This window comes from Calidris pugnax, unplaced genomic scaffold, assembly GCF_001431845.1.
Source record: "Calidris pugnax isolate Ruff unplaced genomic scaffold, ASM143184v1 scaffold135, whole genome shotgun sequence".
Taxonomy (NCBI): Eukaryota; Metazoa; Chordata; class Aves; order Charadriiformes; family Scolopacidae; genus Calidris; species Calidris pugnax.
Window position 1 is genome coordinate 3,105,501 of NW_015090961.1, and position 25,852 is coordinate 3,131,352.

General features: G+C 52.1%; 2 protein-coding genes and 1 long non-coding RNA gene across 8 annotated transcripts in view; 2 read left to right on the forward strand and 1 right to left on the reverse strand.

Moving 5' to 3' along the window:
* Positions 1 to 25,852, reverse strand: part of ASTN2 (astrotactin 2) — a 145,791-nt gene that overhangs the window by 111,196 nt on the left and 8,743 nt on the right. Inside the window, exon 4 of the mRNA XM_014952355.1 lies at positions 4,743 to 5,008. Within this exon, the coding sequence (XP_014807841.1) occupies positions 4,743 to 5,008 (266 nt within the window). The remainder of the gene's footprint in view (positions 1 to 4,742; positions 5,009 to 25,852) is intronic.
* TRIM32 (tripartite motif containing 32) lies at positions 16,605 to 22,557 on the forward strand. Of its 6 annotated transcripts, XM_014952349.1 has the most exons (3): positions 16,605 to 17,209; positions 18,771 to 19,239; positions 19,744 to 22,557. In XM_014952349.1, the coding sequence occupies exon 3, from the start codon at positions 19,811 to 19,813 to the stop codon at positions 21,752 to 21,754; it is 1,944 nt and encodes a 647-aa protein (XP_014807835.1). In that variant the 5' UTR covers positions 16,605 to 17,209; positions 18,771 to 19,239; positions 19,744 to 19,810; the 3' UTR covers positions 21,755 to 22,557. The 6 variants fall into 6 exon arrangements, with proteins under 6 accessions (XP_014807835.1, XP_014807840.1, XP_014807837.1 ...); XM_014952354.1 differs by lacking the exon at positions 18,771 to 19,239 and having other exon boundaries at positions 19,744 to 22,556; XM_014952351.1 differs by lacking the exon at positions 16,605 to 17,209 and adding an exon at positions 17,219 to 18,690 and having other exon boundaries at positions 19,131 to 22,556.
* LOC106893976 lies at positions 22,735 to 25,227 on the forward strand. The gene is made up of 2 exons (XR_001413205.1): positions 22,735 to 23,275; positions 24,013 to 25,227. It is a non-coding gene; the product is annotated as an uncharacterized LOC106893976 (long non-coding RNA).

The window sequence follows — 25,852 nt, forward strand, 5'->3', positions numbered from 1 at the left end:
AGAGCCAGAGGACCCTGTAAAAAAACCTGGCAGCGGGGGAAATAAAAGCCTTTGGGCTGCAGGGAGAGTCCCGTCCCGGGGAGCCGGCTCCGCTTTCACACCTCGGCTACAAAGCTCCCCATTATAGCCCAATCCCGGCCGTTACAATGCGGCTATTCTTCCCCGGGAAAGGCGAGTCGGATGTGGGCTGGAGCTGCAGCAGGATGCTCGAGAGGAGGAGGAGGAGGAGGAGGAGGAGGACAAGGGGCCAATTAGCTGATATTAAAACAAAGCGAAAACAAATCCAAAAAAAAAAACCACAACCCTACACCCTGGACCAAAACAACAACAACAACAAAAAAAACCACCAACCAACCCTCACCTCAACAATACAAACACTGTCCCCCTTCGCCCTGGCTCCCTTTCAGATTTGGCGCTGGAAAAAGAAATCCCTGGCACCGGCTCTTCACGCCTTCAGGGGCTGCTTCGGGGAAGCCGCGTACGCGCAGGGAGGATGGTTGTCCTCCAGTAGCTCTGCCCAACGGTGCTCTACGGGGGCCAAAGTGAGCCCATGGCCTCGGGGACACCTCTCACCCCTGCCCCATAGCATCCTGCACCCTCCTCCTGCCACCCCAAGTGGGCAGGGGACATCAGGAGACTCAGCCCTGGGGTCCAGGGTGATGGAAGGGCCCAGATATCTGCCCTCCTGAATGGGCTTCAAGGGGTACGGCCAAACTCTACCCGGAGAATGAGTCCAAATTTGACTTCTCCAGCCTCTGTCTCAATTCCTCTGTCCCTTGTCCTCAGGCATATGTTTCTCCTAGTCCTGCTCAAGCCTAGGACCGATCTCCAGGCACATCTCTGGTCACCACTTACGGAGCCCTGCGGGCTGAACTGGGATGCCCATGGGGACAACGTTTACCCAAGGGAGTCAAGAGCTCCTCACCAAGGCACAGTTGTGACCCCAAAGCCAGCAGCAGAACCCAGATGATGCCCAACAAGACCATCTCCTCTGAGGGAGCACAGGGTCTCGAAGCAACAGTGCTGAGCTCCCGGGGTACCGGGTTTCTCAGGTGTGCTCTTTTTCATCTGTTCTACCCTTTGAGGGCAATGTCAACATCAAAGTGGGGGGGTCCCAGCATCAGCGATACACTTGGATACTCCAGCTCCTTGCCCAGGGGCTGGAAAGCCACAATACCAAGCCCAGTCTGCACAAACTGGGGGGGCTCCCCACTGCCCTGGGAGAGAGGCAGCAATGGAGGTACGATGGACACATTTCACCCTATTTTGGATCCTTTAGACCATCCATCCTGGTAATTCAGGGGTGGTATAAATGCCCAGAAGGACTCCAAGTACAGAGCCAGGGCACAGCTCCGTCACACTGTGCCTTACAAACAGCAAGTGCCAGACAACCTCGACCCTGAGACCCAAACAAGAACCACCAACAGGAGACATCAAAACCAGCAGGGCTTGGCACTTCTGCTGGAAGTTTGAAGGATGGAAGGGATAAAAGAGGTGCTTTCCCCTTTCTTTGCCCCTGCTTGCCTTCTGGTCCATGATAACTCCACTGCTGGGCTTGGGCAGTTGCTGGACCCTGGGGCCACCAGTGTGAGGACATGCTCCCCAGCAAGCCTCTGCATCACAGGCTGTGTCCCGTGTGCTGTGAGCAGGCTGTGGCTGCAGGCAAATGCTGAGATTACTCAGTTTTTGAATTAAATCAAGGTCCTAAGGGCCTTCTAAAAATCCCGGGCCCAAGGGCAGCAGAGGGAGGAGAGGGAGTGAAATAAATACCCTGCAGGAGAGAGGTTGATGGAGAGATGGAAGGTGGGGAGGAAGGGATGGAAGAAGCAGGACAGCAGATAAGATGAAGGTTTAAGATGTGAGGAAGAAGGGGAAAGGAAAGTGCTGGAGCTGGTGCAAGACAAGGGATTCACATTCAGGGAATAGGAATGGCCAGGAAAGAGGAGGAGGGACAGGGAAGGCAAAAAGCACTCCCTGTGTCCTGCTGTGGCAAGGGGGGGATGGCCTTGGATGGGCTGCAGGGACAGGAGGGGATGAGAGGATCTGCCCTACCGAGACCCAGTGCAGCTGCCTGATGGGGGTGAGAGGGGACAGCGTACACCCACCTGCCCCCCACCCCAGGACCCACCGCTGTGGATAGAGCAAGGTGACCCATCCTGGCACGCACCGCTCGCTGCCAGCTCCTGGTGTCCCCTTAGCACCTGCTCCACCAGCATCCTCCATCCTGTGGCCACCCGAACCCCTCGCCCTGGTGCCTCCAACCCCAGCCCCACTGGTGGAGAGCACCCTGGGGTGAAGGGGAGCAGACTCACACACAGCACAAGGCTCCCCGGGGGGAACCCCTTCACCTCTGGGGGAGCAGGTGGAGAGAGGAGGAGGAGGGACACATCGAATGCAGCCCTCTGGAAGATGACAGGGGCTTCTCCTGTTTGGTTGCTTTTGTTTGTTTGCCTGTTTGTTTGCTGGTTTTCCCATTAAAGAAGCAGAAAGCACAATGCGGGCTGTGCTCCAGCTGCAGCTGATGGGGCCAGCCCTCTGCAGGAGCCAGGGGAGGGAGAGAAGGATCCTGTGTTTCTCCTCCTGCTGCTGCTGAAACACAGGATCCAGCTCCCCAGGCCGAGGAGGTGCCCCAAGAACCCCAGCAGGGAAGGAGTAAGAGCAAAAGCAAGCAGAGCTCAGCAGGGCAGGCAGCATCAGCAGGACTTGGGGGGACAGATGATGATGGTGATGATGAGGGGACCACCAAGGCCAGACAGACAGGGTGGCATTGCCACCTGGGCGCAGGGCTTAAACAGGGAGGTGGTCGTGGAGATCCCCCAGATCCTGCTAGGCTCTGCTTGTTTTCACTCTTACTCCTTCCCTGCTGGCCAACCTCCCTCTCATACCCCAAAAGGAACTGACTTCCTGCAGATCGCTGCTGGGGAACATGTCCTTCTTGCCTGAAGAAAAACAACTTTCCCACTGGTCTCTCTGTAGCTGTAATGCCTCATCCCAGCACTGCCTTGGACACACTGCTAACAGCAGGTCCATGTCTACACAAGCATTGCCCAGACAGAAAAGCAGGCACGGGTGAGAAAAGGATGCAGGAAGAGAAAATAGTGGGAGAAAGGGAGTTTCGGGAAAAGAGCTGGAAGGAGAAAGGAGAAGAAGTATGAAAGTCATGCATGGCTGCATGGAAGAATGGAGAGTTGATAGATGGGAAAGCAGGAACAAGACCAACACAGACAAGGAGAGATAGTCCCCATAAGGTTCTTGGATGCCAGAAGAAGCACAGAGGGTCCTTTGCCCTTGGATCTGGGAAGGGGTGAAGCATCATTGCTGGTGGTCACACCTCCATGTGCTAGGATTGCTTCCTGACCTGCAGCCCTCTGCATCCCACCCAGAGCTGCTCTGTGCTGGCTCACTCCAGGCATCTGAATCAAGTGCAGGCTCAGTGCTAATAAGTGACTTTAAGCAGGTCTGTCATTTTTGGACTCAGGACCTGGGTCTGAGGGCTATGGAAGGGGCTGTGGGGCAGCAGTGACTTGAGAAATTGGGAAATCAATTTCCATAGGATTAACACTGAAGCTCTTGCAGGAGGGAGAAGAGCCCAGACTTAGGGAAGGGTGACCTCCAGCTTGGCTGGTCCCTCCTGGAGTAACAGTGACCTCCTGTGGCTGTGGAACTGTCCCGAGGGGCTGGTTATTCCCTCTGCACCAGCCCTTTGTAAAACCACACTACAGGGCTTTGGCCACCATTCACAGGGCTTTGGCCACCCCTCGCACGGCCAGTGCCTGAGACCTCAGAGATCTGACGTCTGGCTGCTAAGACCCCTCCACAGGGGGACACATCCTGAACACCAGCGTCTGCTGTGGGTGGACACCAGGGAGGACCACGGCCTCAGCTGCTCATAGAATGGTTAGAATTGGAAGGGACCTTAAAGATCATCCCGTTCCACCCCCTGCCCTGGGCAGGGACACCTCCCACCAGACCAGGTTGCTCAAAGCCCCATCCAGCCTGGCCTTGAACCCCTCCAGGGATGGGGCAGCCACAGCTTCTCTGGGCAACCTGGGCCAGGCTCTCACCACCCTCACAGGGAAGAATTTCTTTCTTGCATCTAATCTAAATCTCTTTCAATTTCAAACCATTACCCCTCATCCTATCGCTACACTCCCTGATAAAGAGTCCCTCCCCATCTCTCCTGTAGGCCCCCTTCAGGTACTGGAAGGGGCTCTAAGGTCTCTCTGGAGCCTTCTCTTCTCCAGGCTGAACAACTCCAACTCTCTCAGCCTGTCTTCATAGCAGAGGTGCCCTCTGATCACTTTCATGCCCCTCCGCTGGACCCGTTCTGACAAGTCCATGTCCCTCCTGTGTTGAGGACTCTTTCATGGCCCTCCGCTCGACCCCTTCCAACAAGTCCATGTCCTTCCTGTGTTGAGGACTCCAAAGCTGGACACAGTGCTCCAGGTGGGGTGTCATGAGAGCAGAGTAGAGGGGTAGAATCACCTCACCACCTTCGTGGCATTGCCTTCACTATCCTGAAGGCAGGGAGACACTGGTCAGCGAGGGCTGTGGGTGGTGGGCAGCAGGACCTGCCTGCTCCATCACTGACACTGTCCTCAAGCGTTCCTCACCAAACATGCCCACAAAAACATTGCCCCACTCTGGGGAACCCAACATTTATGCAGAGACTCAGGAAGGCAGACTTGAAAGGTGACTAAGGCAAGATCATAGCGGTGGAGCTGGTCCACCACCTCACTCACCTCCCTGGTATCGTTGTCCTGGATGAGAGCATACAGAGGCACCACTCGGTTGATCTCCAGCAGAACTGGCGTGGGGCTGAGCTGCTCCTTGCCAGGGCGCCGGCACAAATGGCAAGTGGATGGGCAGCGCCCTTTCTCCTCACAGTGAATCTCCACACCTGAGATGAGGTGGTCATCAGACAGCATCTGTGCCGTCAGCAGGCCCGAGAGATAGGTGATGAAGGGCATGGATTTCAACTCCTTCTTGTTTCCAAGCTCCGTTGTTTCTGGTTTAAGGAGAGGGAAGAAACCAAACAACATTAAATCAATCTCAGCACAGTCATCCCAAACCCAGACTTTGCTGTAGATGGGATAAATGCAGCTGCTGAAGGTTTAGGCCAGGTGTGAGCAGGAAAGCAGAAAGGTCAAGGAGAGGAGAAAACCAGCACTTGCTGGTCACTGCTTGGGAGTGGGTACAAAGTGTATTTCCAGTCACCTTTTTTTATAACTTGCGTATTCACTTTCTGCACTTCAAAATGAAACAAACCCACCCAAGTATTTCTTTCCTGCCAAAAAGAAACCTCTCCAAAGCGAGGAGGTCAAAGAGCTGAGGGCCCTCATCCCTGCCCCAACGCCAGCCCTCTCCAGTCGCTGCTGTCCTTAGCTCTCTCTTTGGGTGACACATTATGCCGGGCACTGAGATGGAGCCAAAGGAGGCTGCAAAGAAACTACATTGTGGGATGAAGCCCCCTTGGCAGAGGGGGTAAGTGGGTACCAGAACAATCTCACAGCACGGGGAGTAGATGGAGGCATTTCCAAAATGACTGTCAATGCTCTGCTTTCAGGAAATATTCAGGCCTTTAAAACCCATTGTGAAACTTCCTGGTGGCCTTAACCACAAGGAGATAAAGCCGGAGAGTCTTACTTTGTTCTGCCTTGGTCCAAACACTCCCTAAGGACAAGGAAAGCATCAAACCTGGTGATACCCTGAGCAAAGGAGCCCAGACTCCCATCTTTGTCCTGTACACTTCTACTTCAACTCTTTATCTATAGATATTCCTCTTGGGTTGATCCAAGAAGGAAGGCCTAGCTTTCATAACCTGATGACAGACCTGCAGAAGAAAAGCCATTCTCCATCCTATGCCCAAATGAGGCTCCCAACACTGTGAGATGGGTGGCTGCTGCCTTCCAACAACAACCTCCCAGTCCCAAGAAGGAGCTATGGAGGAACGAGGATTGTCTCAATGCTCTTGGCTTGCAGCAACGTGCAGCTGATCTAGCCAGGCAGTAGACAATTCAAAAGACAAGTAAACACAGTACCCATTCATGACTCCCCAAGCCCTTCAGGCTAGGGACAGCCCTTCCCTGTCTGGCTGTCACGGAACACTTCTGTGAGCAGGATCAAAGCTGTCACGGGAAGAACAAGCAAATTCCAATCAATCCGTCTTTCAGTGGGATAAAAGGGGGGAGCAGTTGCTAAGATAAATTAAAACACGGCTGTGAGGAGATGTCTCAACATCTAGGGAGGCAGTGGTGTACACAGAGATGGAAAACAAGAGTCGGAGCTGGTTCTTGGAGAGATTATTTTCTGGAAGAGCAGCTCCAGGCAACTTCAAGCCTTGTAAGGAAAAGCCATGATAAACTGAGTGGCTCAGAAAGAGAGAAGCTTCAAGGCAGTATCATGAGCCTCTGCTCACTTCTGGGTAAGAGAAACATTTTTTTTTAACACTCCTCCTAAACTACATTTAGAAGAGAAAGAAGGAGATGACATGACATTCTGGGCTGCGAAGCTTCTTCACCAGAGCTCAAGCAGTGATTTCAGCAGTCCTCCACTGGGAAGGAAGTTTTGGAGCCGTGCTTTAAGGGAGAACATGAAGACAGAGCTGAAGAGAAAGTGGAATCAGTTATCTCAAACCTGCCTTCCTGAATTATTGGCTTTATAGCTAAGAACTACAAGACCACTCTCATCACATGCCTGGATGCATCTTTTAACACAGGCTATGGCTTAGCCTAAGCTTAGCTAAGGCTTGTCTGGAGACGTGGCTCACAGTTTCAAGCCTTTCTAAAAGGCCTGAATTTTGAAAAGGCTTTCAAATTGCACATACAGGCTTCCACCAAGACCTGGAAGAAGATGTGGAGACAGCCCAGGCTGGATGGGCAGCGTGGTCCAGCTGCTGGATCTCAGCTCCAGCAATGCCTTGTTGGAGGCTCCGTTCCAAGCTGCCTGCTCTGTGCTTCTCCCCCCGTGTCACATTAAAGCCCAGGGGACACCACGCACGTGCACGCAGCGCTTGTGGGCTCAGGTGCTCTTCGAGTACAAACAAGCAGCAAGGAGTGGGATGAATAAGCAGGAAGAGCAACCTCCCGTGGTCCTCCTCAGTTACAGGCTGTGTTTGTGAGGAGCAAGCCGAGGCAAGTAAGGAGCAAAATAAACTTCTGAGCAAGAATTTCCCTCTGCAGGAGAGCACTAACTCCCGTGCTGAGGGACACCCCAACTGTAAGAGCTTAGACTCAAGTGGTTGCATTAGCTGCCCCATCCAGAAATACAGATGGAGCTCCTTGCAGTGATGATCCACCACAGAGGTCACCTTGGGAAAGGTGAGGACATAGAATCATAGACTCATAGAATTGCCCAGGCCGGAAGGGACCTCCAAAGGTCATCTAGTCCGACCTCCCCACAGTCAGCAGGGACACCCCCAACTAGACCAGGTTGCCCAGGGCCTCATCGAGCCTCTCCTTGAATATCTCCAGGGATGGGGCCTCAACCACCTCCCTGGGCAACCTGTTCCAGTGCTCCACCACCCTCACAGTGAAGAACCCTCTCCTCATCTCCAGTCTAAATCTGTTCCCTTCATGGCTTCCCTTCAAATGGTGGGCTAGACATGGAAAGCCATCCTCCAGTGTCCACCCTGAGCACGCAGCCCCTTTAGCAAGACAATAAAATGAGCATGAGCTGATCCAACATATCCTTCCCCAGCTGCCACCTCCATCACTCCCAGGAACGGGCGTTTTAACTGGGAGCGATGGTTTCAAGAGCTCCCCAAAGAGACTGGCCTGAAAGCGAGGGTTGCTCCTTCCTCCTGAAGGAAACTCAGATGGAGCAAAGCCATTTCAGGAGCAGCAGTCACCAAATGGAGCCATACAGGGAAAAAGGTAGAGGTCTGCAAATAAAGTAAGGTACAAAACCGTGTTAGCGCAGCTCCCCTTCCACAGCGGCCATGAACTCAGCAAGAGAAGATTAACTGTGGAGCCTGGTGACTCACGGCGGGCTTGTCAGCAGAGCAGACTTCATAGGTACGGTGGAAACGGCTGTCTGCGTTTAATCTTCTTTATAACAGCTGAAGCCCCAGTCGCTTTGGGAAAAAGCACTGCTTTGCAGACCAGATTCCTGGGGATGGTAACGGGTGACTGCAGCCCAGCCTTACTGGTTCAGCTGGCAAGGGACCCGCCGTGTTCCCTTCCACCAAAAAGGCTCTGGGTAAAACTCCAAGGGAGGAAAATGAAATAGGACGTGGCTCAGCAGAGGGAGACGAGCTTCACTGCCAAATTGCCAGCTCTCATCCAGACGAGCACTTGGAAGTCATCAGCACTGGATAGCAATTCCTGGTGGCTTTTGCGGAACCGAGCTTTGGGGGCTGAAGTAAGAGTCCTAACAAAATCATCACCCCCTTTCTGCTGCTCAAACCTATTTGAGAGCACCAGCCGTGCACCCGGCTTGTCAGCCAGCTCCTCCAGAGCTGGGGAGAGGTGGTGAGGAGGAACTGCTGCTCCTCATCTGCTTGCTCAAGGGGGTGGAAAGCCCCAGCTCCAGGTGCCTTCAGGCCTGTGCTCATCCCTAGAATGAAGGGAGACAGCACCTCCTTCCCTTCCCACCCACATCACCCACCACTTGCAGCATCTCACAGAAGAATTATTCTGATCTGGGAGGTATTTTGTATTTTCCCCCCAAACACACCCCTTTATTCCGGGACCTGTCATTACAATTGTGTCCCTGGGAGAAGGGACTGAGGTCCCTCTATCTCCCTCTGTCCCACCTTGGAGATGGGTTTTGGTTATCTGCTCACCGGGAGGGGGCTCAGGGGGAAGCCCACTCTCCCCATGGCAAATCTGACAGTTTTTTCTCCACTCCTGGAGAAACCCCCGGAGGATGGGTCTGGTTTTTATTCCCTAGTCACTGCACTGTGTTTGTCAGCACTGAGGTCCAGCTGACTGGTGGCTTCTCAAGTGAAAATACGGGCTGCCCAACCCTCTTCCTGACGGAGCCGAAGGAAGTTCTTGCCCTTGGACTGGAGAGAATCAGAACCAGACCCTGCAACGTACCATTGCAATCCCATCTCCAGCTGCTGCTGAAGCCACCAGAAACACTCCTGTTGTCTTCACATCAAGCTGGGTCCGGTCCAGAGTAAGCAAACCCAGCTTTGGAGTTCAAGTCCACGGGGCACGAGCCCCGTGCAGAAGTGATTAACCTCCTGAGAGCACTCAGACTGCTCTTGGAAAGCTTCTGCTTCACACCTTAGGGAGGGGTGACCGCTGCTGGGGTGCCCCAAGGGTCCCGTGCTGGTGGGAGGCTGAGGTTTGGCTGCAGGGGCTGCAGCCCAGCAGCAGCGAGGACAGAGGGATTCCTTATCAGCCCTTGCATCTCAACATGCTCTTGCTAAGGCTGCTGGCGGCTCGGTTGAATCCTGGCAACATCTGCCTGGAAGCACAGCACCGCGGATGTGGTTGGATGCATCACGGCAAAACTTGTGGGAGTTATTAGTTTGTTTGTTCGCCTGAAATATGTATTTTTAAAAAACCAACCCCAAAACAACACAATAAAACAAGTAAAATCACAGCCTTCCACTAAGCTCATCCTAAGGGGGACGAGCAGCGCGGGGTGTGCGGAGGTCCCGCTGGCCTCCCGGGGGGGTGCCTGGCTCCGTCTCCGTGCTCCACCAGGATTTCATCCCCCCACGGAGCGAGGGGACAGCCTGCACTGGGGTCCCTGCTCGGGATGCAGCAGTTGCAGATGTGGGGAAACGCTTCCAGCGCTACCAGCAGCACCTCCTAGTGCTCGGACACGAGGGAAGCACGATAACACCACTACTGTAACAATAACAAAATCACAATAACACCTAACTCTCTTGTATCAGAGCGCTGTTTTGTCTTGAATGCTCCCAGGAGGTGATGGGTTTCCCAGTGCCCCAGTGTTTTATACAGCGCCTCTTCCAAAAGATCCCAAAAAGATCATTCCAAAACTGGGAATCACTCCACTCACCACAAGAATGCAGCCACATCGGGGGCAAGATGTGGTAGCTCTTCAACAGCAGAAAAGTTTGGAAGAAGGAGAGGAGAAGGCTCTCCAGCTGAAGCCATAGAGGAAATATCAGGAACAGACCCAGGTAGGGATTCCTCCAGGCCCAGCAGATTAACCCTGATGACACCCACCTGCTGCTCACCTGGGCCTCCCAGTGCCCCAGTGTTTTATACAGCGCCTCTTCCAAAAGATCCCAAAAAGATCATTCCAAAACTGGGAATCACTCCACTCACCACAAGAATGCAGCCACATCGGGGGCAAGATGTGGTAGCTCTTCAACAGCAGAAAAGTTTGGAAGAAGGAGAGGAGAAGGCTCTCCAGCTGAAGCCGTAGAGGGAATGTGAGGAACAGACCCAGGTAGGGATTCCTCCAGGCCCAGCAGATTAACCCTGATGACACCCACCTGCTGCTCACCTGGGCCTGATTTAGGACCTGGGTTTGGCATTTCATGAAAGGAAATGATGTAATTTTGGTCCACCTCCCCTTTACGCCACCAGGACTGGACAGACCTAGTGCCACCATGGGCAGAGCAGTGGGGATTTACGGCCAATACACAGCCCTGGCACAGGCTGCCACAGGTTTATTACCTGGTGGAATAATTCCCCTTTTGTCGGCAAATCCATCGAGAGGGCGTTAGAAAGAAAATCGATAGGTGTGTTTGCCTGGGGATTTCTCTTGCAGTGAGTTATTGTCAGTGCAGTAACCAACACCTGAAAGGAGGGTGTAGAGAGGTGGGGATCGGTCTCTTTTCTCAAGTCACAGGCGACAGGACGAGAGGAAATGGCCTCAAGTTAGGCCAGGGGAGGTTCAGGCTGGATATTAGGAAAAATTTTTTAACTGAAAGGGTTATCAGCCATTGGAATGGGCTGCCCAGGGAGGTGGTTGAGGCACCATCCCTGGAAGTGTTCAAAAGACGGGTTGATGTAGTGCTGGGAGGTCTGGTTTAGTGATGATGCTCCTTGTTTGTTGTGTGGGTGTCTATTCTTGTCAGTGAGGTTGATGGTTGGACAAGATGATCTTTAAGGTCCCTTCCAACCTAGAAGATTCTGTGATTCTGTGACTTTGGCCAGATTTCATGCTGCCTGATGGTGGTGACGGGCAAACACCGCTCAGAGCTGCCGTGAGAGCAATGTCTGGGGGAGCCAGCAGTGCTCCTCTGTCACACGCGTCCATGTGTGCAAGAAACACGGTGCCAGCCCTTGCTGCTGCCCAGGGAATGCCAGGCTCAGGCTGGCTCTGCCAATCCCCGGAGCAGCCGGCAATGCCCGTGCCCCACAGGGCTCACACGTGGGGCAAAGGAGGGCTCACCTCAGAACCTCTACCCATCTTTTGGGGAACGCAGCCGTCCCATCCCACATGGGAAGCCTGGTGATGGCATCACCACAGCCTGCCCGGGAGGGATGCAGCAGGCGAGCGGAGACCCCAAAAGCATTCAGGATGGGGTGTGTAAGGAATGGAGGACCGCACCGGTGGGAGACCAGCACCGAGCCCCCCGAGCAGCCGGTGGGGTGACGTGGGGCCCTGCCACCGGCGTGGCTGCGGGGCAGTTGTGGCCACCGCGGTCCGTGAGGCCCTGCTGCCCTCTCGTGGCATCACAGGAGGATGGCTCTAGGGCTGGAGATGGCCACCTCTGCCTCTGCCGCTGTCACCCCACAGCCCCTCTGCGGGGACATCCCGGGCCTCATCCTTCGGGGAGCACCACGCTTCGGAAAGACGAGCCTGGCAACCCATGCCCGGAGTGCCAACACGGGATCACCTCCTGCACCGGATGGTTTGTGACCCCTTTTCTGCCCCCATTATGTCCAGAGAGCCCCACGCTGCCAGCTGCCTGCCTGCCTCTGCCCCCCAGCAACACCCCGCTGCACCCCCTCTCTTCCTGATGCTGCTCTGACCGCTGCTCCCAGCCCATTAACATAACTCAATTAAACACAGAACCCTGCGGACTCTTAGCACCCCAACACCCAACCACAAGGAGTGGCCAGAGAGCGACACCACGGTGCTTGTGGCTCAGCAGGATGTCACCCTGCCTGCCCACGGGAGCCCCTCTGCCCCACGGCTGATCCCGAAGGTGCCGGCAGGGAGAATCCGGAGGCAGATCATCTCCTCTGCCCACAGGTCGGCTGGGAAGGCTCTGCTTCAGATGAGACATTTACAGATTTGCAAGCCTGTGGTATTAAGAAAAAAAGCCAGGAGGTCTCTCTTTTAGAGACCACTGACAGACCTCTATAAAAGGGGATGGTGCAGGCACCACCGGTGAGCTCACCTGATCAGAGGAACTAGCTCTGCAGAGCCCTCCAGAGTCCCCACTGCCACCCCGCCGCCTGTGCCAGCTCCCAGATGAGGAACCAAAGCCCTGCCCTGCACATCCAACCCTCAGCAGCACCTCAGTGCTGGCCTTCCTGTCCCTAAGCCACTACAGCCCCACAAGGAGGTCTCTGTGACCCCCCCTAAATCGCTGCTGCCACCCCCAAGGGCTGCTGTGTAGGACCCATATGGGCAGCTGGCTCCCTCCGACCTCCAACACACCCGCACGCTCCATCCCCATCTCATGGGATGGCTGAGATCCACCAAGCCCTGCTGGCCCAGCTGCCTGGCTACCAGCGTGGGGCAGCCCCACCGCACAAGCCACTCTTCCAGGAGGTCAGGCATCACAGCCTCCCCATCCGTCCCCATGATGGCACAGGATCTCTGTACTCCAACACCCTGGGTAACAACACCATCGGCTCATCGTTATCACCTCGAACCAAATCCAGAGAGTCCTTTGTTTTCTCCCCAGGATGCATTAAAAGCTTATTTTCTTATTCCTGCCATTATTTTCCCCTCATTCTATTCATTTTCAGGAGTGTGCTCACAAAATCTGCCAGACCACCCTGGTTCAGCATTAACATCCACTTTTATTCACTGCAAAATATACGAGGGGCAGAAAGAGCATTTCCCTGCCTGATGCCAGGAGCTGGGAGTGAACCCCGTGTCCCTTCCCTGGGCACAGTAACACCCCCAGGGCGCTGCCGGTGTCCGGGGTGAGGGTCCTGCTGAGGTTTGCTGCTCAGGGCCTGAAGCACGGCACGAAACAGGAGGCCGTAAATCTCATTAATTTTCTTTTTGCATTTCTTTTGCAACCCTGGTCAGGCTTTGCATCTGCTCTCGCTGCCTTTGAGCGCATCTGCTGCCCAAGTTGCTGATCCCTCCTGCTCCTGGTGGCTGTCGATGCCTTCCAACTCAACTATTCTATTCTAAATAGAAAAAAAAAAAAAAATAGGAAAAATACCAAAAAAACAGAAGGTGGCAAGAATTGCTGCATTATGCTAGCGCTTTCCTCAGTGCTGGTTGGTAGCTGCTGGAGCGGGTGAGCAAGCAGCACTGGAAAAGGGCTGCAGCTTTTGCTGAAAGGTCTGGGCACAGCCCAACAGCCGGCTGTGCCGCACCTCCTGCCCCTGAGCCACTACAGCCCCACAAGGAGGTCTATGTGACCCCCCCCAAATCGCTGCTGCTACCCCCAAGGGCTGCTGTGTAGCACCCACATGGGCAGCTGGCTCCCTCCATCCTCCAACGCACCCGCACGCTCCATCCCCATCTCATGGGATGGCTGAGATCCACCAAGCCCTGCTGGCCCAGCTGCCTGGCTACCAGCGTGGGGCAGCCCCACCGCACAAGCCACTCTTCCAGGAGGTCAGGCATCACAGCCTCCCCATCCGTCCCCATGATGGCACAGGATCTCTGTACTCCAACACCCTGGGTAACAACACCATCGGCTCATCGTTATCACCTCGAACCAAATCCAGAGAGTCCTTTGTTTTCTCCCCAGGATGCATTAAAAGCTTATTTTCTTATTCCTGCCATTATTTTCCCCTCATTCTATTCATTTTCAGGAGTGTGCTCACAAAATCTGCCAGACCACCCTGGTTCAGCATTAACATCCACTTTTATTCACTGCAAAATATACGAGGGGCAGAAAGAGCATTTCCCTGCCTGATGCCAGGAGCTGGGAGTGAACCCCGTGTCCCTTCCCTGGGCACAGTAACACCCCCAGGGCGCTGCCGGTGTCCGGGGTGAGGGTCCTGCTGAGGTTTGCTGCTCAGGGCCTGAAGCACGGCACGAAACAGGAGGCCGTAAATCTCATTAATTTTCTTTTTGCATTTCTTTTGCAACCCTGGTCAGGCTTTGCATCTGCTCTCGCTGCCTTTGAGCGCATCTGCTGCCCAAATTGCTGATCCCTCCTGCTCCTGGTGGCTGTCGATGCCTTCCAACTCAACTATTCTATTCTAAATAGAAAAAAAAAAAAAAATAGGAAAAATACCAAAAAAACAGAAGGTGGCAAGAATTGCTGCATTATGCTAGCGCTTTCCTCAGTGCTGGTTGGTAGCTGCTGGAGCGGGTGAGCAAGCAGCACTGGAAAAGGGCTGCAGCTTTTGCTGAAAGGTCTGGGCACGGCCCCACAGCCGGCTGTGCCAGTCAGGAAATGGTTAAATTCCCCTCATCCCCAGGCACCAAACTCTTCTGGACCTTCACCTGACTGGGGGATACTGCCTGGATGCTGCTGGGATACTGCAGCATTGCTGGTGTGTGAAGGACACGGCTCCCCAGAACCTCCTCGCCCAGGCCTGGGCTTCTCCCTGCTCCCACAGAGGAAGCCCCAAGCACTGACAGCTCCTCATCTGCTGTGCAGCACCACAGGACCACAGTCAAAGTGGTCTCTCCACCGTCTGTAAAGCTGCCTCACGATGGCTGAGAGAAAGCCGAGCTGGAACAGGCCTGGTGTTACTGATGGCCCTTAGAGGATCACAACCCTGAGAGACACCAGGGCAGAGCAGAGCCGTGGTCCAGCAGCAAAACCCCTGCCCCGGCTACCACTGCCAGCCTGCGGGCAGCTGAGAGCCTGTCTGATGCACAGAGAGGTCAGAAATAAAAGCCGAAGAGACGAGAAGGAGGAGGGGAAAGGCAGGAGGGAAATGACTGATTCCATGATTAATGACTGCCGTTGTTAGCCCTGCACGGGTGCAATGGAGATGCCACCCTTTGCTACCTCCCAGGTGCGAGGAGTCGAACAACCAGGACACGCCAGGTCTCCTCCGATGGAGGGCAAACCCCATAACTCCTGGATTGCCCACGAACCGTTCGTTGATTCTCTGCCTGCGCCGCGGCAGCTGCAGCGATCAGAGGCCAACAGTGCAGAATCGGGGCACTGTGGGAGAGAAATTAACATCAACCAGGATGCGCCCTGAGAGAGTCCCTGCACAAACACCCGCAGCTGCCTGTCTATTCACTGGTGGTATTTATCATCAGGGCACAGGGTCTCCATACTCCGACACCCTGGGTAACAACATCATCGGCTCATCGTTATCACCTCGAACCAAATCCAGAGAGTCCTTTGTTTTCTCCCCAGGATGCATTAAAAGCTTATTTTCTTATTCCTGCCATTATTTTCCCCTCATTCTATTCATTTTCAGGAGTGTGCTCACAAAATCTGCCAGACCACCCTGGTTCAGCATTAACATCCACTTTTATTCACTGCAAAATATACGAGGGGCAGAAAGAGCATTTCCCTGCCTGATGCCAGGAGCTGGGAGTGAACCCCGTGTCCCTTCCCTGGGCACAGTAACACCCCCAGGGCGCTGCCGGTGTCCGGGGTGAGGGTCCTGCTGAGGTTTGCTGCTCAGGGCCTGAAGCACGGCACGAAACAGGAGGCTGTAAATCTCATTAATTTTCTTTTTGCATTTCTTTTGCAACCCTGGTCAGGCTTTGCATCTGCTCTCGCTGCCTTTGAGCGCATCTGCTGCCCAAGTTGCTGATCCCTCCTGCTCCTGGTGGCTGTCGATGCCTTCCAACTCAACTATTCTATTCTAAATAGAAAAAAAAAAAAAAATAGGAAAAATACCAAAAAAACAGAAGGTGGCAAGAATTGCTGCATTATGCTAGCGCTTTCCTCAGTGCTGGTTGGTAGCTGCTGGAGCGGGTGAGCAAGCAGCACTGGAAAAGGGCTGCAGCTTTTGCTGAAAGGTCTGGGCACGGCCCCACAGCCGGCTGTGCCAGTCAGGAAATGGTTAAATTCCCCTCATCCCCAGGCACCAACCCCCACCGTAAGAGCCCCCTCGACGGGTCCGCCCCGCCGAGCCCCCCCTCAGGCCGCGCCCTCCGCGGGCCTTGCCTGGGCAGCGCCGCGGCGGGGAGGGGGTGGGACGGCGGGAGGGGGGCTCGGTGCTGCCATTAAAGGGGTCGTTCGCACCGAGCCGAGCGTCCCGGGGACGCTCTGTGTCCCCCCCACAACCCCGGGGGTCCTTAGGCCGCCCCCAGGGCCCGAGGGTCTGTCAGCAGCAGCCCGCGGCCTCAGCGCCTGGAGCTGCTGCGAGCGGATGCTTTCAGCAAAAAGAAAAAAAAAAAACAACCCACCCCAACCCCCTGCTGCATTGTCCTGCTGGGTTTGTCGCCGGGGCTGAAATACTGACATAAAAGCTACGGGAGGAAGTCGCAACTGCACGTTTTTGCGGCTTTACCCTATTATGATAACTTGTCAAGGAGCGTACGGGGTTGGTGTGGGGAGGTTTGGGGAGCGGAGGGGCTACAGGGTAGGGGGGGGGATTCTGTGAGGAGCTGCCAGAAGCTTCCTCCATACCCGGCGGAGCCAACGCCACCAGCTCCAAGAGGGACCCACCAGACCAAGGCTGATGTTGGTAGTGCCTCTGGGATAACACATTTAAAAAGGGAAAGAAAAAAAGCAGCAAGAACAATAGCAGCCGGAGAGAGGAGTGAGAACACGCTGAGAGCAACAGCCCTGCAGACACCCAGGTCAGGGGAGAAGGACGGGAGGGAGTCTGCACTGAAGCAGAGATTCCCCTGCAGCCCTCCGAGAAGACCATGGTGGGGCACGCTGTCCCCCTGCAGCCCATGGATTTCTGTGGTGGAGCAGATATCCACCTGCAGCCCATGGAGGACCCTGTGCTGGAGCAGGTGGATGCCCAAAGGAGGTTGTGACCCCATGGGAAGCCCGTGCTGGAGCAGGCTGATCCTGAAGGACTGCACCCTGAGGAAGGGACCCACACCAGAGCACGGAGAAGTTCATGGAGAACTGTCTCTTGTGGGAGGGATCCCACGCTGGAGCACGGGAGGAGTGTGAGGAGTCCTCCCCATGAGGAGGAAGGAGCAGCAGAGAAGTGTCCACAACCCCCGTTCTTCTGTGCCGCTGGCGGGGGAGGAGGTAAAGAAATAGGGACTTTAGTCCTAGGAAGATTTGGTTTTCTTTCTCATTACATTACTCTGATTTCGACTGGTAATAAATCACACTAATTTCCCTAAGTCCTGTCTGTTTTGCCGGTGACAGTAATTGCTGAGTGATGTCCCTGTCCTTATCTCAACCCACAAGCCTTTCGTTATATTTCATCTCCCCTGTCCGGCTGAGGAGGGGAACAGCAGAGCAGTTTTTGAAGGCACCTGGTGTCCAACCAGGCTCTAACCACAATAATAACTCAAGCTGAGAACTACAAGTGAAACTAGTTGTCTCGCCACACCCGCTAACTAAGAACTCCAGAGCGAGTAGAGAAACTAGGGCAGGATTTATTTTTTTTTTAATGTAAGGAAACCAAACTTACATAATTTAGAGTTTTATCGCTTGATCCTCAGCTGTGGCTTTCTCTAGTACCCTGCTCTGTGCCAGAGGAATGGCCTTGGGAGGGACTGATAGGCAAGAACAACTCGCTGTTAAGGGAACTTCCATGAAGGGATGGCCGAGTGCAAGATAAAGATAAAAATGCAGCAGTAAAAATAATTTCACATTACTGTGGTGCATACTGGCGTTCTGATAAAAGGGGGTTATATATGAAAAGAATATCGTACAAATGATCGTTCTAAAAAACGAATCTAACTTAAAACTAAGCAAAATCCCCTCTGTCATTGTTCTTTAAAGAAAATACTTGTTTTAAAGGTGGCTTTTTGTGTAACTCTCTGGTGTATCTGGTGTCTGTGCTGCTCCCCCATCCTTGCCTAACCAAGTCTTTTGACATATTTCCAAGGAAAATAAGAACGACGGATCTGCTACCCTGTGTTTCATTTTTAAAAATCGTTTTAAGATACAGATTTGTCATCCCTCAGAGGAAGGTTTCTGATCTACATGGCAGTGCCCAGGCTTCTGCTTCCCCAGCTGAGATATATGCTAAGAATAAAGGGAAGTGGATTCGGTGCCAGAGGCAGCCAGTGCCCAGACTGCCCCCGCTCCCCCGTCTCCGGGGATGTGATACCCGTCGAGCCAAGGATCGGATCCCAGCTTGGAATTTGGGAGATTCAGCTACGCCTCTGAATCCCTTCCTGAAACGTGGGCTTTAAAGGACTGTGAACCGCAGATGATAAAATTAAAACGATATTATTTTTTTTTTTCTTCTTCCCTGCATGAACATAAAGAACTTTTCTTCATTGCAGTTTTCTTCTTCCACTTGAGCAAACGGTAAACTGAAATACAGTCAACCTTTCTGTCTGAAATGCTCCCGAGGATGAAGCAGGCAAACCCAGCAGGGAAGCGAGAGCGCTGTGTGCGCGCAGCCATTACTCAGAAAAAGCTGTCTCTTCACATCCCTCTGTGACCATCTCTTCGTTTTAAAGACTAACTACTTCCTTCTCCTCCTCTCCCCCTAGAAGAAATGTTTCCTTCCCCGTTTCTTTTAACGGCTAAGCAAGGCAATAGCAAAGGTATTGAAACCCAGTCTACTGAATGATAACTTAATGATGTGAACCCTGTTCTGTTCCTTTTGAATGGATGGCTGCTTTAGCAAGAGAGCTGCTGGGATCTGCTCCCTGCTGGGAGGGATGTGAGGATGGAGAAACCTGGATTGAAGCTGAATGGCAACCAGAGTGGTACAAAACTGAACCAGAAAACAAGAATGAGGCCAACGCTGCGAGATTGTGAAATAAGGAGGAATTATATGCAATTAAGCTAAGTTCAAGAACTAATAGCCAACACTTGTAGTAGATATTAATTAATGTTTGGAGTTGTCTGTTAACTCCATTATTGCTAATACCTGCTAGAACACTGCCACATCGAGCTGTGTTTAGTTTGCATGCTGAAGCATGATGCAGCATGGCAGAGGTTAATGAAATGCACTGGTGTAAAATCTTCGTTGTGTTTTCAGTAGGTACAGCCATTTCCAGACCGAGTGGAAGCTGACAAATCATGCCTTCTAGTTTCACTTTCTGGCAGTCCTACGAAACCTTGAAAATTTATTTTGGCTATCTAGAAAAGCTGAGTAAAACAACCACATTTATTTCGTTCGTATCTGATGTCACATCTGAATGCGGGTCTCCAGAGGTGATATATTAATGTCCTAAAGCGTTGCACCATCTGGTTCCTCTTTTGATGTGCAACATTTTGAATGCTTGGTTTAATCTCCCTGGGTTTCAGTAAATTATGTAAACTCGGAGGCTTGGCAGCGGGAGATGGGCACCATGAGGAGATGATTCAGTCATCAATATCTATTGGGCTTCCTTATTGCTGCCATTACACTTCTTTTAGTTCTACTTATAAATTTTGCAAGTGAATAATTCACCGCATGAGGAGCTGCAAGTTAGTTTTGGAATTTGCCCACTCTGAGATTACCTGTGACTAATCCATCCTTTCAAACACGGAAAAAAAAACTAACTGGGCTTCTATTTTCCAGGGTTGGGTGATAAATCAGAAATAAATTGCATGTATATGTAACTGCTGGTGATGACATAAATCACATTCCCTTTCTTCTTTCTGGACAGAATTGGAGCACCTCGGAATAGATGCGAGTACAAGACTTTGCACGGGTGAAAGCTCCCTTGGAAAGCCATGGCTGCCGCCCCTCATCTCAACTCGGATGCGCTCCGAGAGGTCCTGGAGTGCCCCATTTGCATGGAGTCCTTCACCGAGGAGCACCTGAGACCCAAACTCTTACACTGCGGGCACACCATCTGCAAACAGTGCTTGGAGAAACTCCTGGCAAACAGCATCAATGGGATACGCTGCCCCTTCTGCAGCAAAATCACCCGGATCACGAGCTTGGCTCAGCTGACCGACAATCTGACTGTGCTGAAGATCATAGACACCACCGGACTGGCCGAAGTGGTGGGGCTTCTCATGTGCAAGGTGTGTGGGAGAAGGTTGCCAAGACACTTTTGCAAGAGTTGTAGCTTGGTTTTATGCGAGCCGTGCAAGGAGACATCCCACATGCCCCAAGGCCATCGAGTCATTGCTATCAAAGAGGCTGCTGAAGAGCGTAGGAGGGAATTTGGGACGAGGCTTGCCAGACTTCGGGAGCTCATGGGTGATCTGCAGAAAAGAAAAGCGTCTCTGGAGGGTGTTTCCAGGGACCTGCAATCTAGATACAAAGCAGTCCTGCAAGATTACAGCAAAGAAGAGCGCAAGATCCAGGAAGAACTGGCCAGGTCACGCAAGTTCTTCACCACCTCTCTGTCTGAAGTGGAGAAGGTAAATAACCAGGTAATGGAGGAGCAAGCTTATCTGCTGAACTTAGCAGAAGTGCAGATAATGTCTCGCTGTGACTATTTCTTGGCCAAAATAAAGCAGGGAGACATAGCTCTCTTGGAGGAGGCGGCAGATGAGGAAGAACCAGAACTGACCAACAGTCTCCCGAGGGAGCTGACTCTTCAAGAGGTTGAACTCCTTAAGGTGAGCCACGTGGGACCGTTGCAGATTGGGCAGGTGGTGAAGAAACCCCGCACCGTTAACGTGGAGGAATCGCTCATGGAAACTGCGGCATCCTCATCGGCGGCGTTTCGGGAGCCTGACTTTGTGCAAGAAGAAGCCAGCTGCACGCCAAACTCCTCCCCAGCCAAGCCGAGGATGCCCGAAGCAGCCCCCAGCATCCAGCAGTGTCACTTCATCAAGAAGATGGGCTCCAAGGGCAGCCTCCCGGGGATGTTTAACCTCCCCGTCAGCCTCCACGTCACCCTGCAAGGAGAGGTGCTCGTGGCAGACCGGGGCAACTTCCGAATCCAGGTTTTTACCCGCAAAGGCTTCCTGAAGGAGATCCGCCGGAGCCCTAGCGGAATCGATAGTTTTGTATTGAGTTTCCTTGGAGCAGATTTGCCCAATTTGACTCCCCTTTCGGTCACCATGAACTGCCACGGCCTGATAGGTGTGACGGACAGCTACGATAACTCCGTCAAGGTCTACACCATGGATGGTCACTGCGTGGCGTGTCACCGCAGCCAGCTCAGCAAGCCCTGGGGCATCGCCGCCCTGCCCTCGGGGCAGTTTGTAGTCACCGACGTGGAAGGGGGCAAGCTCTGGTGTTTCACTGTGGACCGTGGCGTGGGGGTAGTGAAGTACAGTTGCTTGTGTAGCGCCGTGCGCCCCAAGTTTGTCACCTGCGACGCCGAAGGGACCATATATTTTACTCAAGGGCTGGGGCTCAACCTGGAGAACCGGCAGTACGAACACCATCTAGAAGGAGGCTTCTCGATTGGATCCGTCGGCCCGGACGGGCAGCTGGGACGCCAGATTAGCCACTTCTTCTCCGAGAATGAGGACTTCAGGTGCATCGCCGGGATGTGCGTCGACGCCAGGGGAGACCTCATTGTTGCTGACAGCAGCCGGAAAGAAATCCTGCATTTTCCTAAAGGAGGTGGCTACAATATCCTCATCCGGGAAGGACTCACCTGTCCCGTCGGTATCGCCATCACTCCCAAAGGGCAGCTGCTGGTGCTGGACTGTTGGGATCACTGCATTAAGATCTACAGTTATCATCTGAGAAGATATTCCACCCCTTAAAGGCACGTCTCTAAGCAAAGCCTCTTTTGGGCAGCAGAGATTATTCCAGCCTCATGGCAATCTGATGGGACCCAGTGTGAAGGGTTCGGGAAGATCGTGCCGTAACCGAAGAGGGGTTTGGTGTAGAGGATCGTGTTTTGTGTTTAGAAACAAAATAGCTTCTGTGGTGGTGGTTTGCTTTTTCTCCTTCTTTTTGATATAAAATCCGTACAGTAAAAAAAGAACAAGCGCAAGGGAGAGTATTGGTTCCTTGCTAAATGCCTGGTCACTCCATAAACCTTCTCACCTCCTCACACCACATCTCCTCCACTTCCAGCCTCAACCACTGCATCTTTCTTTGTGCCATAAACACTGACTGACTGCTCTAAATCACCTTCCCTTCGAGGACCGGAGAGGCAATCCTCTTCTCGCCGTGCTACTCGTAAGGAACCGGGTAGCAGTTGTCTGGGCAACTACCAGAGAAAGCAATTTCTGATTGCAGCACTGCATAAAACAAAATAGCCCTCTTAAACCAGGCGGAGATGGAGCTTTACTTTCAAACTGGCGAGGGAGGGTTTTCTCGCCCCGTTTTTCTGGTATTCAGGACCTCGCCCCCGTTGTGCCATTCGTGACGGTGTCTGTTTGATGTGCAGTGAGTACCGGGGCCATCGTTGGAGACAGAAAACTGCCCTCTGATGGCAACAGGGTTTTTATTACTACTACGGGTCCTGCGGGGTAGAAGGAGGGGGGTAAAAAGGGAGGGAGCTTGGAGGGGAAAAAATATAATTGGGAAACCTATGGTTGATCTTCACTGTTTTGATTATTAAATGTATCCTGGAAACTGTCTTGGGAAGGGGGTGGGGGGGGAAGGGCTGGGGGGAATAAACCTGGGAGATTGTAGTAAATGCCATTAAATGCAACATATTGTATGTTCACCTGCACTTCACTGTTCTGCATTCCAGACCATTGCATTTAGCGATAGGTTTCCACTCATAACCTCCATTGGTGTACTGCCTTTTTTTTTTTTCCCTTTGCACAGCAAAACACTATATTCTTCCGATTATTTTTTTTATTTTTTTTTTTACGGCACCAGCAGGCACCAGAGTTCATGTTCATCACGGCTTTGGGCCAAATGAAGCACAAAACTGCAGCTGTGTGAACCAAGGCCCCCACAGTGCTACTCTCCTGGCTGATAAATGCGTACCTCAGTGTGGTGCTGCTCGCCTAGAATAGTTTATTGAAGGCAAGATGCATTTAAATAGGGCACAGTGGTAGCATGTTAATCTGCCACAGATAATAGTTAGACTGCAGTGCGTTTATTTGTTGCTATCAACAACGTAGTTGCAAATTTGGGGGCACGACAGACAATATAAAAGCTGATTTTATGGCTTCTGCCGGGCTACAGCAAATTGTTTGTTACAACGTGGAGGCAACAGGTGATTTTTTTTTTTAAGCTCCCCTATACTTTCTCCTAGCCAAACAGCAAAGTAAAATGGGCTTTAGAGCTGCTGCTGCCCCAGCCGGTTGTTCGGTGGTTACAAGGTTTGCAGAAGAAGTGACAGGAGCAGATTTGGGGGGAATAAACCTGGGAGATTGTAGTAAATGCCATTAAATGCAACATATTGTATGTTCACCTGCACTTCACTGTTCTGCATTCCAGACCATTGCATTTAGCGATAGGTTTCCACTCATCTGCACTTCACCGCTGAGATGGGGATGGGGCGGGGGGGTGGCAAGTTTGATTTCCACTATTTTTTCTGTGACTGGTTTTCTTCTTTTGACATACAATCGTACAATTGACCCCACTTCTTTCAATGCTTCAACTGCTTTGCTGTGTGTCACATCACGAACATCCACCTCATTTACTCGTAGAATACAATCGTTAACCCTAGAGACAGCAACATTCGTGTTCAGCTCTTGTGTTATAGCAGAGTGGACAACATCAGGAGCCTAATATTTTATCTATAATACGCTAACATACACGTTAACACATTAAGATACAGAGATTTTGTTTTAAAATCATATTGATCCAAAACAATATACTAAAGTTAATAATTAGTGCCTAAAAATAAAACAAGGATCACTAGAGAACATTTAAAGTGAATATTTCGTTCACAGCCGAAGAGGACACCATCTTCTATATGTTTCATTTAAACGGTATTCTGCACAGCTTTGTACAAACTATCTTTTGGTTATGGGTATAAAAAAAAATTTAAAAATTCAGAAACTAGGAAGCACACAATGAGAACACGGTAGTTTTAAGCCATGATATGAACAAGGTTTGCAGAAGAAGTGACAGGAGCAGATTTTGGTGGGATTTTGTTGGTTTTTCTCTCCCTGTCATGCTCAGCCGAAGCGCTGAAGAGGGCCAGGAAAGCAAACACCCCTCTGGGTGACAGAGGTGCCCCTCCATCGGGGCAACTTCTTATTTCTCTCCCTATAATTTGCTGGAAAAGGCTTTGGGAGGAGGCAGCAGGAGCCAAGACACCAGCCCAAGGGAACTGAACCCCCCCCTTGTTCTCCTCCGTGTGTTTGCCAAGGCTACCAGCTCACACATGGGGATTTACCTTCCCTTGCTTCTCTCTTTGGGTGGAGGGGGAAGTCACCCGAGGTATCTAACAGCAGTTCAGGGAGCCCATCTCATCTTGCATGAATGTTTTTGGGAGATGAGGGCTATTACCGGGCCCTTCTGCAGTTAATTACATTGTAACTCAAGGCATTTTTTTCCAGTATTATGGAAATGGCAGATCCTCTCCTACTGATCTCTTTTAAACATTTCTCCTGTTTGTAAGAACCGCTCCAAGCGGGAAGCTACCATGGACCTGAATAATTGAAGCAATATTATCTATGATAATATGTACCTCTGTCATTTTCTGTTCCGATGGATTATTATTTCTTCTTTTTTTTACTTTTTTTTTTTTTTGCAATAAACATCACACTACTAGCAATAACATTTCCTGGAGCGCTTGAAGGGCCATAAAAGCTGGTCCAGTAAACTGAGCAGTTGGTTCCCCCAGCCTGTTCCTGGTTACACAGTTCAAAAAAAGTGGCTGTCAGCTGTTTCTTAATTGGGAGATTCAAAAAAAAATATCACACTACCCTGCTCTGGTGGGGCAGGATACTGCCATAGGCGCCTGGGGGTGCACGGCGCCTGCGGCTCTTCCTCGAGTCGGGCTTTTTGGGCAGAAAAAGGGAAAATGAAAACCTGCCCTCCCTCTCCAGGGGGGTCTGTGTCCCCTGATAAAGCTCGATGGTGACTGTGAGATGGTTTTGCAGAGCTGGGTTTCTCACCCTGGTACCTGCCCCCCCCGCCCACGATGTCGCCACCGTTCGCCAAACGAGATGAAATGGAGTAATTAAGGGTTGTGATGAACTAGTTTGGCTTCTGCTCTCTCTACCTGGAGAAGGAGCTTGTCTGGGTTATACGTATGTGCTGGGTTTTTAAAGATTGTGTAATAAAGGAAAAATTGATCCAATTAAAAGTGCATTGCAAACGGCTCATTTTCTTATTAAAAACACTTCATCTCCTCCCTTCGGTGGCAGATTGGTTTTTACAGCCGGTGGGGATTAGGCTTGGGAACACGATGGCTCCGAGCCCCCTTTTATGCCATCAGTTGTGGAGGATAAATCTGATCTCCTTGGCAGCTCTCATGTACCTTTATCTGACGCTCCCCTGCCCTCCCCATAAACAAACCCTGGAGTTTGGCACCTTAATTCACGCTGATGCTCCCACAAGGGCAACATCTTACTCTTCACCATAGCCCATACCTGATGTTTTAAAGGTCTGGTCCCAATTCCCTGGCCCTGAGCTCTCAGGAAGGGGATGTGAAACTCTGTCCCCGCTGCAGGGGGGACACTGGGGCTGGCAGGAGGGCTGCTGTGAGGGTTCATCTACTATTCTGGGTAATTTTCATAAATCAAAGAATTATATGGGGTTGGAAGGGACTTTACTCTGGGTAATTAATTTTCATAAATCACAGAATTATATGGGGTTGGAAGGGACCTCTGGAGATCATCTAGTCCAACCCCCTGCCAAAGCAGGGCCACCCAGAGCAGGCTGCACAGGAACGTGTCCAGGTGGGGTTTGAATGTCTCCAGAGAAGGAGACCCCACCACCTC